Source organism: Lissotriton helveticus, chromosome 4_1 (genome assembly GCF_964261635.1).
Source record: "Lissotriton helveticus chromosome 4_1, aLisHel1.1, whole genome shotgun sequence".
Taxonomy (NCBI): domain Eukaryota; kingdom Metazoa; phylum Chordata; class Amphibia; order Caudata; family Salamandridae; genus Lissotriton; species Lissotriton helveticus.
Window position 1 is genome coordinate 495755423 of NC_136063.1, and position 18975 is coordinate 495774397.

At 42.0% G+C, this 18975-nt stretch overlaps 1 protein-coding gene across 1 annotated transcript in view; it reads right to left on the minus strand.

Moving 5' to 3' along the window:
* The window catches only part of E2F5 (E2F transcription factor 5), a 348139-nt gene that overhangs the window by 96885 nt on the left and 232279 nt on the right, over window positions 1-18975 (minus strand). Inside the window, exon 7 of the mRNA XM_078687086.1 lies at window positions 4735-4932. Within this exon, the coding sequence (XP_078543212.1) occupies window positions 4735-4932 (198 nt within the window). The remainder of the gene's footprint in view (window positions 1-4734; window positions 4933-18975) is intronic.

Here is an 18975-nt window from a genome sequence, read left to right on the forward strand (position 1 = left end):
TTATGATCTAGGCAATATGGTCTAGTGTGATTCTGACCTGATATTACCAGTGACACTGCAATAAATATTTTGTCCTTAGGTAGCACAGTACTTATAGTTGTGCCTCATCTTTTACTCCTGGGTTCGCTGTTCCTACTTCCTATGAACCAGAGGTATGTGGCCTCTTCACCATGCGGCATACGTAGTTGTCCCTCTAGTTGTATCTTTCCCTCTACTCATATTTTTGCATTTCTCCTGCTCAGTACCCCCAGAGGGAAATCAATCCACAATTTCACCTCCTGATTTTGTTTGACTGACATCATTTCAAATTATTTTGGGAATGCAGGTCAGTAAAATGCACCTCCCTATTTTAATCTCCTATTTAGTGCCTATTTAAATCTGAATTAATCTTCATGAAGAATGCGGCTCCTTTGGATATTGACCACTTTTTGGGTATCGCCCTCATGCTCTAGAGCATCGTTTTTGGCATAGTCTGCAACGGATACTATTGGCGGCACAGTTTTCTCATTTTGACATTAAATGTTTTTTGTATTTACATCAGGTGAAGGCTCTTTCATGGTGACGGTGATAGGCAACTGGTTGCAAACCGGCGTAATTTTTTAAGTAATTAGGTTTAAAATTGTAGTTAAATTCAGGGCTCCTTTTAATTTGTTGTCATAGTCATAAAACTTTATCGAGCGTGCTTATCACCCGTGGGTCTCAACGCACTGGCAAAAACCCCAGGAATTGAAAGAAAGAAGAGAAGAAAACTAGGATGAAGAAGAGAGATCAGAACACCCAGGTTTTTAGATTTCTCCGAAACTGTCTGTGGTCACTTTCCCTACGTAACTGCAGAGGGAGCGAATTCCACAGAGTAGAAGCGAGATGTGAGAAGGATCTGCCACCATTTCTGGTGGTGCAAATCTTACAAGGGGTTAGAAGACATTTGGTTGATGACCTAAGGGTTCTGGTTGGTTGATACCAGGTGAGTTTCTCAGCAAGATAGCATGGCCCGTTCCTGTGGAAGGTTTTGTGGACCAGGCAATTGATCTTAAAATGGATGCGTTTCCTGATGGGAAGCCAGTGGAGAGCTCACAGACTAGGTGCCGAAGGGGACCGTGAAGGTAGGTTTAATACGAGGCTAGCAGCTGTATTTTGTAGCACCTGGAGTTTGGTGAGAAGGTCTTCATTGATGGAGGCCATCATGGCGTTTCCTTAGTCAAGCCGACTGATGATTAGACCATGGACCAGCGGCATCCTGGATACAACTGGCATCCATTGGAAGATCTTGCGAATACTTCGCATTAGTCCATACGATACCCATCACATGATTGACATTGTCTTTCATGGACAAGTTATTATCGATCATCACCCCGAGGTTACGAACCACCAGTTTCGGAGATGGACACGGGACGAGATTGGGAGACCACCAATCACTGGACCATAGAGCTTGGACTTTCCCGAAAAGAATGATATCCATCTTACTGGCATTGAGTTGCAGATGATTGGTTTGGATCCAGACATTGATGTCAGTCATGAACTTCATGAATCGAAGTTTAGTGTCTGTTAGATCTGGGCCGAACGTGATCAGTAGTTGCGCGTCGTCTGCATACAACACAGTATCGAAACCATGCGATCTGATCACTTTAGCTAGGGGTGCCACATATAAATTGAAGAGAGTAGGACTTAAGATGGAACCCTGGAGAACTCCCTTACCTATCACTTGTCTGCGGGTGTACCTTCGAAGAACGGTCAGTTGGGTAGCTCCTGGGCCAGTTCAAAGGACTACCCCTGACTCCCAACTCTCACAGACGAGTCACTAGAGTCCTGCGGGAGATGGTGCCAAAGGCGGCTGATAGATCGAGAAGGACCCAAAAAGCTGACTGTCCAGTGTGAGTCTAATGTTGTCAACTACCTATATTTATTTGAGGTTTCCATGCTATGAGCCGCCCGAAACCCAGATTGAGAAGAGTCCAACAGCTTGTTAATCTCCAGAAAGGTTGAGAGTTGCCTGTTAATTAAGGACTCCAGGACTTTCCAATAAAAAGGGAGAAGGGAGATGGGCCGATAGTTGTTTGGGTCCTTGGGGTCCAAGGTGGACTTTTTTAAGATAGGCTTGACCATAGCCGCTTTCCATTTTGTGGGAACCGTTGCAAGACGTAGGGAGAGATTGAAAAGGTCTGTAAGGCCGGTGAGAAGAGCTGGTCCAACGATGGACTAAATGTGAGGTGAAACAGGATAGGCGGGGCGAACCTGATTTGACCTTGGAGAGGGCTGTGCTTACATCCTCTTGCGTGAATTCGATGAAATCATTTTAAAAAAAGTTGACGTGGAAGAATGATCGCAGCTAGACAGGTGATGCTGATGTTCACATGTCTGGTTAGGAAAGAGGCTGTGAATGATGTTGATCTTTTACTCAGAGAAGGTGGACAGAGTATTTACCCAATCCTGTGGAGTGGGATGTTCAGACTGACAGGATGAGGCCCTAGTGAATTCCTTTATTATTTTATAGAGTTCTTTGCACAAATTGGCAGCCTTTTTTAGTCTGCGCTTATGTCATTTTTTTTTGGCGATTACGATATTATCAAGGTAATGTCTATGTGTATATTTGTATGCCGGTCTATCCTCTGTGCTTTTGGAGTTCCTCCATTTTCGTTCGGCTTTCCTGCTTGCCAATTTGTCAGACTTTAAGGCTGCATTGAACCAGGATTATGCTTGCGTTTAACTTTAGTCAGGGGGTAATGATATCACAGGCCTGGATAATTGCCTTCTCCAAGGTCTTGACTGCAGAGTTTACATTGTCTGTGTTAGTATAGGACGGGATGTTGAAATGGGGAGAGAAGGCAGCCAGGCTGACCTCCTTCCAGGGCCTGCTCCACTTCTGTTCTTTACTGGGGTTACTGTGAATGGGGGCGTGCTGTAGAGAGAATTTTAATAAATGATGGTCCGACCAGAGTATAGGGATGAGGGGCTCCACTTTAATATGAGGGTATTGGTAAACAGGAAGTCAAGGGTATGACCAGCTGAGTGGGTGGGGCCAGCTACCAACTGACGAAGACCCAGGGTACTTAGACTGGAAATCAATAGATTGGTGTTGGTGTCAGATGGAAGTTCAGCATGAAAATTGAAGTCACAGATTATAAGAAAATTGTTGGCCGCTAATACGTGAGGTTCAAAAGTCTCTATCAGGTGGTTGGTAAAGTTAGTTTTAGCGCCAGGGGGCAGTTGTGTAATTGCAGGGACACTTTTTAATCTTATCTGAAGGTGACTTTTCCTCATGAAGGTGCTCCTGTGCTGAAACGCAGTTAGACATAAGCCACAAGAAGACTGAAAAGAAGGCATTTATTCAATCAGTGTATTTTCAAAAGTATCATCCAGTTGCCTATCTTTGAAAATAGTAACATTTTATTAAGACATCTTGGGTTAAAAAATTCCATTGCCAAATAGTTTTAGAGTACTCTGCTATCTGTGTTTGGGTGAGATGAATGATTGATGACATATGTTGGACATGAGTGTTGGTATTCACGCCAAATGTATATGCATTGCATATGCATTGCATATGTACATCAATATAGCAACGACAATGGAAAGAATCATGTATTTTTAAAATATTTTTTTCTTTCTTGTTCATTCATAAAAATGCTTTGTATTCACTCTCGACGAATGTTGTTAGGATCCCTTTTTTTGGAGATAACACTATTCAATTCAATATAAACTTTACTCGGTTTTTCACAATTAAAAACCATACAAGTATACTAAACACAGCCCTGCAGTACAGATGTAGTCATTAATACATCAAATAAAAAAAACAGAACATATATTCGTTAGCAGCCCTAATACATAAAGATTGAACATTAATTTTAAAGACTCAAATTGTCGTGGGTTATTGTACATTCATGTTTTTGTTCCTGCCCCAGTAACTTCTACCATTAGCAGGTGCTCCCATTCCTTTCACATCAATCCCAGCTTCCCCACTTGACCAAACTGTGTGATCCTAGTAAATATTTTATTTCACCGAGCTTCCTTCATTATCACGTATGAGAGCACCATCAAATACTTGAGTCAAGTGCTATCAGGTATTACATATAATGTATGTTTGGGTAGACACAAGAATAGGTAGTTGTTACCACATCACCACCGAAGTGTAGATAGAGCGCCACACCTGAGACATTACCTCACATCTGCACCTTTGTTCTTTTTAATCAGGGTGGAAGACCCATAGAATACAATTATTTACAGTGGTACCTCCACACCTGTTTTAATTTCACTATCAAATGACACATTATCATTTCATCATCTACACTTCTTAGGCCCCTCACCCCAACGGAACCTAAACAGCTTTTGGAAAAAAGATCTCCGCTAAAGAGCCCCTCATAGGCAGCCCGTCTGGTATTGCAGCGCCAACCAGACGAGGAGCAGCCCTATGATGCAGCATGACACCCAGCAGGGTGTATGAGGGCCCCAAATTCCAAAAGGATGAATCCTCATCTTTGTATTTTCCTTGACCACGGAAAACTGGTTTTCCTTGTGCTTTAGTTTTAATTAGGAACAGCATAGCCTTTGTTCTTTCACTGACTCATGGCATGTATACTGTATTTTAGGGCAATGCCAGACTAATAAGTTGCTCTGCAGGTCGGGTGGCACAATATTCATATCATTTTTGAATGATAGGCTATGATAAAAACAAGAATCTGCAATTTCTCTTCGAAAAGGAGTCTCCAGAGATTTCTCAGTTAAGAATAAAACAAATCTTACCTCCAGATTCATCCATTTTACCAACATCAAATTGGTTTGGCTTTAAAACACTATTAACATCCAAGGGAATCAGAGGCTGAAAGCTGTCTATAGTTGTGGTAGTTTGGGCTTCATCTCCTGGAAGGCTGGAATATGTTGCAGGTTCTGGAATGCTAGGAGAGGAGGGCGATGGAGATGTATTGTGCTGCGCTGTACAGTCTAAAAAAAAGAAGGAAAATGTTTGTCAAAACATATCAAATGTGTGTGTGCTACAGTTCATCTGTTACAGTGGGTTATAGACATTAACATTCGATATAGTACTCTGAAAAGTAAAACAGATTGCATACTTCACTGTAATTACAGAATCCTGAGTTCTGGGCTGTGGGAAGAGAAGTGAGGGGATTGGGGTGTTAGAAAAAGGTGAGAGGTCTAGCAGGCATAGGAGTCTGAGGGAAATTGAAAGAGGTAGGGTCTAAGTTCTGGTTTACCCATAATATGTTGTAATGAGTGTGCATTGGCGACCATGCATTGACTACCAATTATTATTATGTTTCTATTGAGATGGTATTTCCTGTAAAAGGTATGTAAAACGGTTTTACATAGGTCTCATTTACAAAATATTAAGCAGCAGGACAGACCACTACCTCAGAATAATATATTCAGAAAGCTAAAGTGAAAACATCGACCCTGAAGGGTATTGTGTCACTGAGCAAGACTACTCTTAGCAAGAAGTAGAAACACAATTAAGAGAACAGAACATAAAACTAAAACCAGCTTAAAGAACCCGATTTGAAGGGATTTCCTAAATATAAGATGATTCTATATTTCCGATGGTTTATACCTCACATTTTTCTTTGTCAAACTATTACATCATGGGAGGCGCGCGATGTGGTGTTTCAAAATGGCCGCTCCCTGAGGAGCTCCGCGCTGATGAGCAGCGCTCGTTGCTGAAGGACTTCTCATTTGGCAGCGCCTGGCTCTTCTGCCGCCGGAATATGTCATCGGAAGCACCCCTCTCCATAAGGGTATGGTTGTAGGCTCCAAAATGCTGCTTTTGGGCTCAATATCGGCTGAAATGTCTCTCGCCGAATAACGGCCGCCATTTTGTTTTTCTTCCGTTTTTCACCGCAGCGTTTTTTGATCTTTTTCCTCCTAATTTCCTTTCTGCTGCTTATTTTTCTCCTGGCTACTTCCCTATTGCTAAAGGGCTGGACTTTTTCACTCAGATGTACAGGAGAGCTGTTGTGGCTATGTATCGCCTTGTCTTCACTCCTGACAGCCTCTCAGCAAGCCTCAGGCTCGAGCCAGTGTAGTGGCGCCTTCAACCCTCAGACTCTCATTTTCTGCGAAGAGATACTAATTTTGGTATTAATTGAGGCTTTTGCTTGTTTTTTTATGTAGGGCTTTACACCTCTTTCTGCTTTATTGATTATATGTGCCCCTTTAGCCCAATTTCTCGACTTCTCAGGACTGCCTCATTCAATATTTAAGCTGTTTTTGCCTTCTTGCTATTGGTCTGCAGTCTGGTGGTTTTTTGCGAACCCCTATTGTTTTTACTGCTTGTCCTTTGGAAGTATTGTGACTGTATAAGATGCAACCTGTGCACACTTCCAAGGCTCATGGTTCCGCCTCTGCCACGCGCAAGGAAACTGCAGCTAACGGTAAACGACTTAGAACAGACCCACCACCACCATCTAAGTCCCCACTTCCTGTTACACCGGAGGACATTATGGAGGAACTGCGTCTCATACGTCCTTTCATGACTGATACTGCTTCTACCCTTCAGAGATTAGACGACAAACGGTCTAGTCTGGACTTGAGAGTATCTGATGTAGAGCAAAAGATTAGTGATGTTCCGCATGTTGTATCTAAAGCGGATAGCCTCACCAAGGAAATTGCCCTGCTTAAAAAAACCTCTGAGGATTTGGAAAATCGAAATCAATGCAACAAGCTGCGCATTTACGGTATTCTGGAAGGTTCAGAGGGATTCGATCTTATCCAATTTTTGAAGACCCAGCTCCTTCCCATCACAGGCTTCCCTAAACATCTGGACATAAATATCCAACGGGCTCATCGTCTTGGACTAAAAAAAACTCTTCTTCTGCTTCAAAACCTAGAGGTATTATTGCTTATTTTCTTCTTTATTCTGACCTCATGACTATACTCCACTCTGCTAAACAGCATAAGCAGTTGCTTTGGTCTGGTCATAAGGTACTCATCACTCAAGATGTCTCTAAACCTACGGCTGGACGACGGAAGGAGTTTCTGGATCTGCGACCCCCTCTTCGATTTATGAACGCTCGGTATGGCCTTATCCATCCTTGTTTCTTCAAAGTGACTTACAAGGAGAGGGCTTTCAGCTTCGAGGATCCGGAGGACCTTCGAAAATTCATCCATACTCATACAGAGGAATCCATGGAATTTAGCAAACCCTAATTTTTATGTCTTTACGTTTGTCGATTTCTTATTGTGATATTTCACCCTATGTTGTGCTGAGCCTTTATCATCTTATCTTTTTCTTTTTTTAATTTATTTATTTATTTATTTCCTCTTGTTTTGCAGGTTCTCTTCATGTCGTCTTTTGTTGGTTAACTCGTTCTTGTGCTGCCCAGATGTCTGTATTATGCCCATCGTTATGCTGCCCCTCCTTCCTATATGTTTGGTAAGTTCCCTTCATTTGTCTTAATTGATTACTCCTGGTCCTTTAACCATTCTGTTTTTAATCACACATTGTTGTGTCTTTTTTTATGTGTTAGTAATCATATATTCGTTCTTCTCTTCTGCTCGTGCGGTTGTTTTGTTCCTGCCGCTCCCCCCCCCCCCATTTTATTGTCCTTCTTTCATCTATTCTTTATGGCTAAAGTCTCTTGGCTTTTGGTCATCCTCTCTCTCTCAATCGCTGTTTCGGGAGTATCTCCTCCCTCTCCCCCCTCTTTCTCTTCCCCTTATCTTTGGTTCCTCTCTTTCCTCTCCTCCTTTTTCCTTCCCTATGATTCTATCATTCGCCTGTCTTTTTTGTCTATCTCCTTCAATCCTTTTCTCCCTGGCAATAATCTTTTTTCTTCCCTTTGCTTCTCTTTTTGTCTTTCTTTGGCACTCTGTAACGCCATAACTTTTTGTTCCTTCTTTGATTATTTCTTTTCATGTTTATGGTGGCTCTTTCCTTTTCCATTCATTTTATTCAGATGGCACGCTTTACTTTCATTGTCATTACCTACTTCAATTTCTTCTTCTTCACCTTCCTTCTTAATTGTTCTATGCTCTTTTTCTTACTATCCCCTTCCTTTCTACTATGAACGGTCTCCGTATTATTTCTTGAAATGTTAAGGGTCTTCGAAACCCTATAAAAAAACAACGTGTTTTGTCTCATCTTGCACGTCGGAAATGCCAAGTTGCTTTACTGCAAGAAACGCATCTTTCTTCACAAGATCTATCCTCGATGCGTAAGCAATGGGTCGGAGAAGCATTTTGCTCTTCGGCAGTTAATAACAAAAATGGTGTTATTGTTTTATTTCATAAATCGTTAATTGTTCAAATACAAAATGAAATTCATGATTCTAATGGTAGATGGTTGCATTTGGAGAGTGTTGTCAATAATGTTCATCTTTCCTTTTGCAATGCTTATGGCCCAAATGGCGTTGACATGTCTTTTTGGAATGAATTCTCTTCCCTTCTTTCTTCCAATGTGTGCAATGAATTGATTGTGGGGGGTGATTGTAACCAATTGATGGACCCGTTTTTGGATCGCAAATCTCAAGCACGTTATGTTCCTAACAAAATGCAAAAATCATTTCATAAGTCCATCTCCTCTAGAGGCCCAATAGATTCCAGGAGAATATCCCATCCCGACTCCTTAGAATTTTCTTTTTTTTCCCCAGTGCATGCTTCACACTCCCGAATTGATTATATTTTTCTCTCCCACCATGCTTTTCAATTTACGACTAACTCTGAAATAGGCTCTATTCTCATTTCGGACCATGCCCCTGTTATTTTAGACATGGATTATCCCTCCCCTATTCCTGCTTCTCGTCGTTTGCGCTTCAACAATTCATTACTGTTGGATCCTCACTTTAATGACCATTTCATACATTTCATGGATTAGTTTTTCATAATAATTCAGACACTGTTTCAGATTTTCATTTTCTCTGGGATGCTTTCAAGGCCGCTGCTCGCGGATGTGTTATTGATTTTGTTTCCCGCAAAAAGAAGAAAGCCCTTTCTCAAGCTTCACACTTTCTCAAACAAATTAAAGATCTTGACATCCTCTATTTTACTACTAATACACCCTATTCATTATCTTCCCTTGTCAGAGCTAAGATACAGTATAATAAGCATTCCTGGGACTCTGCATCTAATCAGCTTCTCAAATGTAATTCTAAAATGTACGGAGGACGCAATAAGGCCGGTAAATCACTTGCAAATTATCTCAAAATTAAGAAGCAGAAATCTAGGATTGTGGCTATTACAGATTCTCAGGGTTCCCCTCAAACCTCGGATGTTAAGATTCTTGAGTGTTTTGTAAATTACTATTCTTCCCTTTATACACCAGAATCCACTCCTTCTGAGCAGATAGACTCCTTTTTTCGTTCTATTTCTAAACCCGCTGACACCCTGGTGGACCTCACTTCCCTCGATGCTCCCATCGCAGAAAAAGATATTGTTGCTGCACTCTCCCTCCTCCCCAAAGATAAAACTCCCGGTCCGGATGGATTTACTGTGCGATTTGTTCACCACTTTAAAACAGTTTTAGTACCACATTTGCTTCACTTGATAAATCATTTCCTTGCCACAGGCGAATCTAGGGGTTCTTTTACTCAGGCCATGCTCTGTCTTCTACCTAAAAAAGACAAAGACCCTTCCCTCTGTAAGAATTATAGGCCAATTTCCCTTATAAATACCGACTGCAAAATTTATGCGAAAATATTTGCTCTTCGTCTCAACACTGTCATTCCTGATTTGGTCAATATTTACCAATCAGGTTTTGTTAAAGGTAGATCGATAACTGATAATTCGAGAACACTTCTTAACATTATTCATCTGGCTGCAAAGTTGGACTCCCCTATTGCGACGATCAATCAATCAATCAATCAATCAATCAGAGCATTTGTATAGCGCACTACTCACCCGGAGGGTCTCAAGGCGCTGGGGGGGGGGGGGGTCCGCTACTGCTCGAACAGCCAGGTCTTGAGCTGCTTCCTGAAGGCGAGGTGGTCCTGGGTCAGGCGGAGGTGGGTCGGAAGGGAGTTCCAAGTCTTGGCGGCCAGGTAGGAGAAGGACCTTCCTCCTGTGGTGGCTCTTCGGATGCGGGGGACGGCGGCGAGGGCGTGGCTGGTCGATCGAAGCTGGCGCGTGGGAGCGTAGAAGTTGAGGCGGCTGTTGAGGTATCCTGGTCCTTGGTTGTGTAGGGCTTTGTGTGCGATCACTCTAGACGCTGAGAAGGCTTTTGATTGTGTCAATTGGGATTTTATGTTTGGTGCGCTCCGTTGGCATGGTTTTAGCCCCACCATCCTCCAGTATATTAAGCTTCTTTATTCCGATCCTAAAACTTCCATTTGGGTTAATGGTACCCAATCTGATTATTTCTCCCTTCATAGAGGTACCAGACAAGGTTGTCCCCTCTCCTTTCCATTCTTGCTTTGGAACCCTTTTTGGAAAAAATCAGACAATCTTCCTCATATTCTGGTTTTGTATATAAAGAGGTGGATATTAAATGTACTGCCTATGCCGATGACATTTTACTTTATATTTCAAATCCCATTGCCTCCCTCCCGGCCCTTTTCTCCTTACTTCAGGACTATTCTCTCGTTTCGGGCTACAAACTAAATATCGATAAGTTGGAGGTCCTTTCCCTTAATAAGTTTTGTTTTTATCACATGTTTGAGGGTTCAGGATTTGAATGGAATCCCAGATTTGTTAAGTGTCTGGGTATCCTATATGCTAATACTATTAGAGAAACAATCAAAATCAATCATTCTGATATTCTCAAGAAGATCTCATCCCTCATAGAACGTTGGTCTCCCCTTTTCTCTCATGGTGGGGCCGCTTATCAACTATCAAAATGATGTTGCTTCCTATTGTTAATTTCTATCTCTCTATGCTCCCCATGTCTCTTCCCCACTACTTTTTCAAATCTATCAATAGTCTTCTTGTGAAATTCTTATGGAGCAATCGCAAAGCTAGGGTATCACTTCTTCGTCTTCAACAACCTAACAAACTTGGTGGTGTCAATTTTCCCAATATTTCACGTTTTCACTCTGCATTTACTCTTAAACAAATCTGGCCTTTTCTCGCAGATTCCTCTTCCTTCCCTTTAACGGCCTGGAGTTCACTGGAATTAGCTCAACTCTCTCCCTTCTCTTTCCTCACAGCAACCCGCTTATCTCAACCTCCCTCACGATTTCTGTCTCCTACCTTCAAGCAGTCCAAAGCTCTTACACTTTTGCTTTTCCGTTCTTTCTACTCTTCATCCCACCTCCATTTGTGCTCTCCGATTTGGTACAACAAATTTCTCAAAATTAATAACAAAGCACTCTTTTGGAAGGAATGGATTGATAAAGGCATTATTACCTTTGACCAATTGATCATCGGCGATTCCTTACGTACTTTCCAGGATCTATGTGATTCCTTTGGCATAACTTCCAAACACTCTTCACATTTTCACTTGCTAACTCATACCTTCTCTACTGTTATAATGCAGGACATTCCCTCTTCTTCTGTTGTCTCTCCCCTTTCCTGCCCTCCAGATTTTTCCAGCCCCTTTAGAGCCTCAGCTATTTATAAACTGTTATCACCTTCCCCAATTGATAGGATCAAATCCAAATTGGAACTCTTGTGGGAATCGCACTTGGGCCAGGATTTTTCTCTACAAATCTGGAAGCTCTTTGGTCTAAAATACACACTATCTCACGTTCAGCTAGTACCACACAGACTTTTTATTTTTTCTACAATAGGCTTTATTATACACCCTCTGATTTGAGTAAATTTGGATTGTTGGACTCTAAAAAGTGCTGGTCTTGCTCATGTGATAATAGTGATTTGTTACATATGTTTTTTCACTGCCCTAAGGTCAAAACACTTTGGTCTCGTATTTGGTCTACACTTAATAATATTCTATCTACCGATGTTCCCTTTGATATTGTTCACATTTTTCTGGGTGGGTTGGCCCCAGTATGGAATGTTCATTGTCATGTTTGTAAGTTTATAGATCTATTTATAGCAATTTCTTTTCAAATTATTAGTACAAACTGGAAAGATACTGCAAAAATTGCCTATTCTGCATGGTGGAATTTGGTATGCCACCATCACAGACTTGATCGTGCTCACGCTACATTTGTGCCTCGGTTAATCAAAAGAGATTTACTATGGTCTCCCTTAACCGATTACCTCTCTAGACATGCTCCCTGATTTCCTGTTTATTTGATTGTTTTCACTTCTCTATCTTTTTTCTTTTCTTTTTTCTCTTTTAAAGATTATTTTTTAATATTTCATTATGATGATATTACATCTTTGTTGCCTTTTTCTCTCCTCCCCTCCCCTCTTCTTTCACTCTATGAAAAATCTACAAAAGCACTGTTTATTGGCATATTGTTTTTCCCCTTTTTCTGGGGTATTATTTTCTCTTTTGCATTTAATTATTGGATGTTCAATGCTTCTTTAAGTAGTTCTTCCATTTGTACTGTTTTACGTTGTTTCACTTCCTTCAATAAAGCTTTTTAAACAAAAAAAAAACTATTACAACATAATGGGGGGGCATCCCAAGTAACCTTCTGGGCAACATGACTGATCACTCCTATGCATTTCAAATGAAGTGCTCCCAAGTTGATTATAAACGCAATGCATCATACCATGGTTCTCAGAAGTCAACCAAGTCTTGTGAATTTCAGAAAACAGATCTTAAGTATTCCTTCTGGAGAATGAAAGAATGCTGCACTGCTTAGTTGGTGCAGATATTCACATAAGTTTCCTTCTTGCAAGTAAAACTCCAATTCAGACGCTTAAACCACTTGACCCTATCATTTGTATTTAAAGATTAAAAACCCATGTGAAGTTAAGCTAGACATCTCCTCTCCCTTCAGTAAGTCTTTATGGTTAACCGATCACAAACATTAACTGAGATACTAGACTCACAGAAGTTGTTTTGGTCCAATAATTCTTAAGCCCCGCCCCCCCCAAGTTACATAATTTAGGGGGATTATAACTGTTCAAAAATGTGGGTTTAACAAGGCGGATTACCCTGTTTGTTGAACCGGCATTCAGCCCGCTCTGTTTTGAGTCAGGCACACTGTCATGTTTCTGGCTGCAGTGCCCCTACTGGTTCTGTTGATGGAAACCCCAAACCGATGGTCAGATGGAGTTGGGGCCATCAGCATCGATACATCAGGCTGTCCGCTCTATTTAGAGCAGGCAGTCTGGTTTCACTGCCGGTCCCGGACAGAAAAGGAATATGAATAACCCCAGGCCATGGGAGAAAACTCCCCAGGTTTCAGGGTCATTATTTTTTTTGTTTTTCATAAACAAATTTCCGCTTTGGGAGTCTGTTTATGAAAAACAAAAATGTTTGCTGAGCAGATGCTTATCACATGGCACTCGCACAAAAATGTTTCAATATCTTCAAAGAAGCTGCAGTGGCGGCGTCTCCTCTCAAAGCCCAACGATCTCTGTAGGGCCAATGGAGATGTCTATATTTGGTGGGTGATAGTTTGACAAGGATAGTGTAGGTTATTACCTCCACCACCATGACACACGGCAGGCCACCTGCCAAAGTCTAAAGTATGCTCTCTATCTTCAAACATAAGAAAGTTGACTGGGAAGAACATTTGCAAATCGTCTAAATCACTGGGCACTTGCTGCTTGGATCCTGTTGCACGTCAACCAAGTGATCCACATCTGGCTATTACATGGCTACTTAGGGTATTATATCGAACTCGCAAGAGGTGATGGAAGAAATGCTAGAAAATTACTCTAAACCACGGACAATCGCTCAGGGTAGCTTTCCAAAGTACTGTTTTTCGCCTACTGTACGGATTCACACAAAGACCCGCCTTATGTAAATCAGTAATGACCCTAATCCTGATGGGAACAGTCCATCTAAAACTAAAGTGGCACAGAGGGATTAAAAACAATTGCTTTGAATGTGATCCAGAATTGCCAGTGGTTTAGACTATTTATAAGCATTCCTCTCATCATCTCTTGTGTGTTCACAGTTCTGTCTTGCCACTTTTCTAATTTGCATGGTCTAAAAAGGACTGTGATCTCGAGTCTATCCAACCAACCTTTCCTTTTGGGAATGAAGAAACAATCCTTTAATACTTATCTTTCAGATGAATGCTGGTATTTCTTGGTTAATACTACACAACATGATATGGGACATTAAAGTGAGCAGCTTTAATATTGTAACCGGAAATGGCGGTCTGGCAGGGCATGGAGTAATATCTCAGGACTATTTCATCCCGCTCTTAGAAGCGTTAAAATCACCTTCTAGTACTAGAGACTTGGTTTCAACTGCAGTCAAGAGTTTAATGACGCTTATCAGCCATCAGGAATGCCCAGATTCCTGTCAGAGGAACAAGATAAAAGAAGACCAGCTTACTACTGAGCAACCCAAGCAGGGCAGACGGCTAACACCAACTTATGCAATTAGATCTGCACTGCCTGCTAATTTTGGGCAGAAGTAGAGACCTAGTCCTTGTGGCAGACACGGAGGGAGGCACACATGCATGCATGTGCAAAGGTTGGGAAATGAACGGGCAGGGCCAGCTAATGACGCACCATGCACCCACCACCTGAGATAGCACAGAAATGGGCCTAGGATCCATGGCACGGGCTTGAGTGAACATATTAGACACTACTGCTTAAGTCCATGGCACCCCTTGTGACAGTGAGAGCAAGGAAGGAGAGAAACAATCCTAAAATATTTTCAAGTAGGCACACGTGTTGAAACATCTTTCACAATAAGATGAAAGCAGCGAAGAGACTGCAGAAAAAAGGGGGGGAGGGAGGGAGGTGACTGCAACAAGAGTTGTCCTCTTCTACATGACTGTGTTCAACACACCTACTCTGAAAGTAAGCTGGAGGAGGAGACAAGTGGCAGCTGGGCTTGTACCAGTGGATCTGCCAAAAGAGAGAAGGGAAGGATGCGACTGCCCTACCAGTGGCAATCACGGTTCAATGAACACTGACCGATGGGGTATTGGGTGCCACCCAGCTGAGCGTCCCTGTCCAAACCAAACACAAAATGGTATAAGGTGGGGAGTGCTGCCACTTCTCATTCAGAAGTTTGGTGCTGACACCTGTGGCCGATGCCAGTGTCGAGCTAGCCTGCCTGTAGAGTAGAGTTGTGGATCCAACAACACACTGAAGTGACTTGGGACCTATGATCACTACACAGGAACCTAGGACAGGAACCTTATTTAGGCGCAAACTGACCAAAGGAACATGACCATTAGATGCAAAGTGTGCTGTAAAACTTGAAGAAGTGCCTTGAAAGCTGCCCTTCGTAACAGGCAGTTTACACACTGCAGGGAGAAAATACTTAAGAGCATCTCGCAGCTGACCACTCAATTTCAGAAAAGCTGTCACAGAACATTAAACACTTCCTATACAAGAATAAAGTGGTACTCTGGCATCTCGTTGTCAGAGGCGTCCAGGCAGAAACACTGAGCTTTACAGCAAAAACACTGGCTTGCCTTGTTGACCGCCTAATAACAAATAAGCTTACTGTTATAGGCCTTCAATCATCCCAAATATACTCCAGCACTCAACCAAGTAAGGATATGGCAGGGGGCAAAAGGAAAAGGGAGCACTTCACTAGGGCACTGTTAGCTCTCAACAGCACAAAGACTCTTCCTGCCACGACCTCACCTCATCTACATTTTCTCACAAATGGCAGAATGAACAGCCAGAAACAGGCCTCATTATCATCACACCAGACCATTTGGTGTTCTTTTGAAGATATATGAAACTGGAGTTTAGTTCTAATTGAGTGACTTAAAATCACGCATGCAAGAGAAGTGGAAGGACATTCGGATGACCACAGCAGACTCTGGATGAGAGATCGGAGGAGCAGACGCAATGTGTCTGCTATATTTTGTACTTACAAGACCAACATCTTTACACTAGGCACAACAAGAATTGAAGAACTGATTGAGCTGCAATTAATAAAAATTCATGGCATCCCACAAGGCGGTAGAGGAGAAAATTTCCAGAATTGAATCCATGATCTCCTCTACTCAATCAGAACTGCTCTGATATGACCCCCCCCCCCACCACACACACACACACACACACCTGATACACCTGAATCAGACTCACAGGGTGATTTTAGTTTGCACAGGGATCTGTCTAAAGCCATTCTCACCAGGGTTCACTTGTTAGGGGAGATTAAGACATTATGAGAGGGTGTTTTCAAAGACACCATTAACTATAAAGTATATAAACTACAGCCAGTTCAACACTTCTATGCCACAGTGTTTCTGTAGCTGAGACTCCACTCTGGTCACTGAGTGGGTGAGTAATCTCTTAAGGAGGCCAAACACATATTTCCATTCAGTCAAGGTAAAAGACTTAAGTATTAATTGCCAAGAGTAAAGTATCACTAATTTTGATGCATCCTCCCTTTTCTGTAACGTAAACTGTTTCTCACAGAGGTCCAGTGTGAAATCATGCTGAAAGCGATAATCCTCTGGAGACACCAACTTTATCGCACACCCTCACTGTAGCGCTTGTGATAGATGAGAGGTACTTCTCTTTGCACAGAATCTATTTATCTTGTCAAAGAACAGTCCACAGGAGGAAACAGGCAAACCTGTGATGGACTAAACACCACAGTTTGTCTGTTTCTCTGCAGCAGAAAAGTTGTTGGGCCCAGGTGCTTTCGCTTGTTCTAGTTTAGAGTTTCCCCACTATTACTTATACAACTCTTATGGGCACTTTCAAAGAGTGTTCTTGAGATGGTCAAATCCATTGTATACCTGAGTAGGTTACCTAAGCTTTTATTTCCTTCTAGACTACTTTCCCTTCCCCATGCTGCTCTTGCTTGAAGGTTCTGAACATTTGGCAAGTACCCTTTTAGGCCAATATTTTGCAGGTGTTTGGTTCTTTTATTTCCTTCATTTTAGGGTGAATTATATTTGATAGTAAGGAGGCGGCCTGCTTGTTACTCCAATCCCCACATAATATTTTGCTTCACCAGAAGTTAATAGTATTCTGCTTTATATATGTGTAGAGCAGTAGTTTGGGCACTAAGTGCCATCTTTGTGCTCCCTAACTTATGGGCAAGAAAGCCTTTGAACTACTTTCTGGGTTTGGCTTCATATTGAGTTTATATTATAATTTTCTCCTTGTTAAAGAGAAAAAAGCTTCCATTACCACCTCTTTTAGTGGATCCCATAGGACATGCTTGTCCGTGATCTCTGTATTGTTCTCCTGCTGATGTGCTAGGGTGCGCTGGATGTTTTTACTTCTAGTTGTATCATATAGAAAGTAATAATTCGGCCATCACTGTTTTGCTCCTCTCTCCAAGCATATCTAGTTCCATTTCAAAGTAACCATTAAAAGTTAGGGGAGAGGGGTTGGCCTAACGGCTAAGGCGCTCGACCTCGGGGATCTGGGTTCGAGTCTCGGTAACGACGCCAAAAAACCCCTGTGATTCTGGGCAAATCACTTAATCTCCCCGTGCCTAAAATGAAAGTGTTTCCTCATGTAACGTAACTGGTGCTATGTAAGGCGCTCTGATAACTGATTCGGTTCGGTTCTAGTTCGCGCTATATAAAACTCTGCAAAAATAAAATAAATAAAATAAAAAAATAAAAAAAAACGATCAGAAACAATTATGTGCCAGAGTTTTGAGGACTAAACAGTGGCAACATATGCGCTTTTCCCATCAATTATTAGCAGCACCTATGGTTGCCTGTTTTTTTTTTTTTTCACTTTCTTACTTCCTGGCCGGGTTTAGAGCCAGTCAGTCACTCGCGATCTAAACGTCACCATTTTGGTTGGCAGTCTAGTCTGATGCCCGGACACCAGTACTTAATGGGCACGGACATGCCAGCCAGAATGCTTGCAAGTTGAAACAGTTTTCAAAATAATTTTGTGAAGTTTGAGGTCTTTTACTTCTGAAATGTACTTTTGAAAACTGCTATTCGAGTGTTTACTTACCTGCGAATTCCACAGATTGCATATTACCTTACGATATTTTCACAGGTAACAGCACAAAACTGAAACAGCACATGTTCTTGAATGCTACTGGGGGAAGGACTTTTTTTTAATAATTAGCAGCACCTCTGCTAGCCGGAGGGCTTTTTTGAACACTTTTTGAGTTCCTGGCAGTGTTTAGAACTAGTCAGTCGCTCGTGACCTAAACGAGTCCCATTTCGGACAGTGGTCTAGTCTCACATTCGGCACGAGTACTTAATGAGGGTCGGAGCATAGATGTGTGCAGCGGTTACGCTAAAGGCGCACCTAAAGCAAGCCCGTCAGCGTCTGGCTGGGGCCAGGACCTCTGCCTCTTTGGCGACAGATAGGATAAGCTGCTCTTCTGAGTTAATGAAACTTCTTAACGGCTTGGACAAGTAATCCTGTATCCTGTCATCACTCTCTGTACCCCTCACTTTCCTCTAATAAGTGTCCCACATTTATTTCACCTTGAAGCTGACTGACCCTCAGAGAAGTGCGGAGTCAAGCAATGTATATAGGAAATAAGATTATCAATAGCAAATGTTTTTAATTCATCGCAGATCCCTCCCAAAACATAAATCCGAAATTTTAATTTTCTTGGATAATGAACAGCCCGAAGCCATCTTTCTGACTGAAAGATGGCTTACAAAGGATAGCAATCTAATTATAGCCATATCACTTCCCCCTGGCTATACAATCGCCAGAAATGACAGGGCTGACAAGTGGGGGAAGGGGTTGCCATCATATATAAAGAGTTTGAATGAAGGTGCACCCCTGTCCAAATTCTAGGATGTGAAAGTCTCTCATTCTCAATTAAGCTTTCACATACTATACTTTTCAGGACTGCTTGTTTACCAACCTCCTGGGCCGGCCTCAGGGTTTGTCTCTGCATACCAGAGATCGTAGAATCCTGTTAAAAAACAGTATTGGATCCAGAGCAGATTGATAACTACAGACCCATCTCACTGCTTCCAGGTGTTAGTAAAATCTAAGAGAAGGCTATCAATAGACACCTCTAAGAGTTCCTGGAGGATAACAACATTTTGAATCCTATGCAACCAGGTTTTCGATGGAACTGCAGCACGGAAA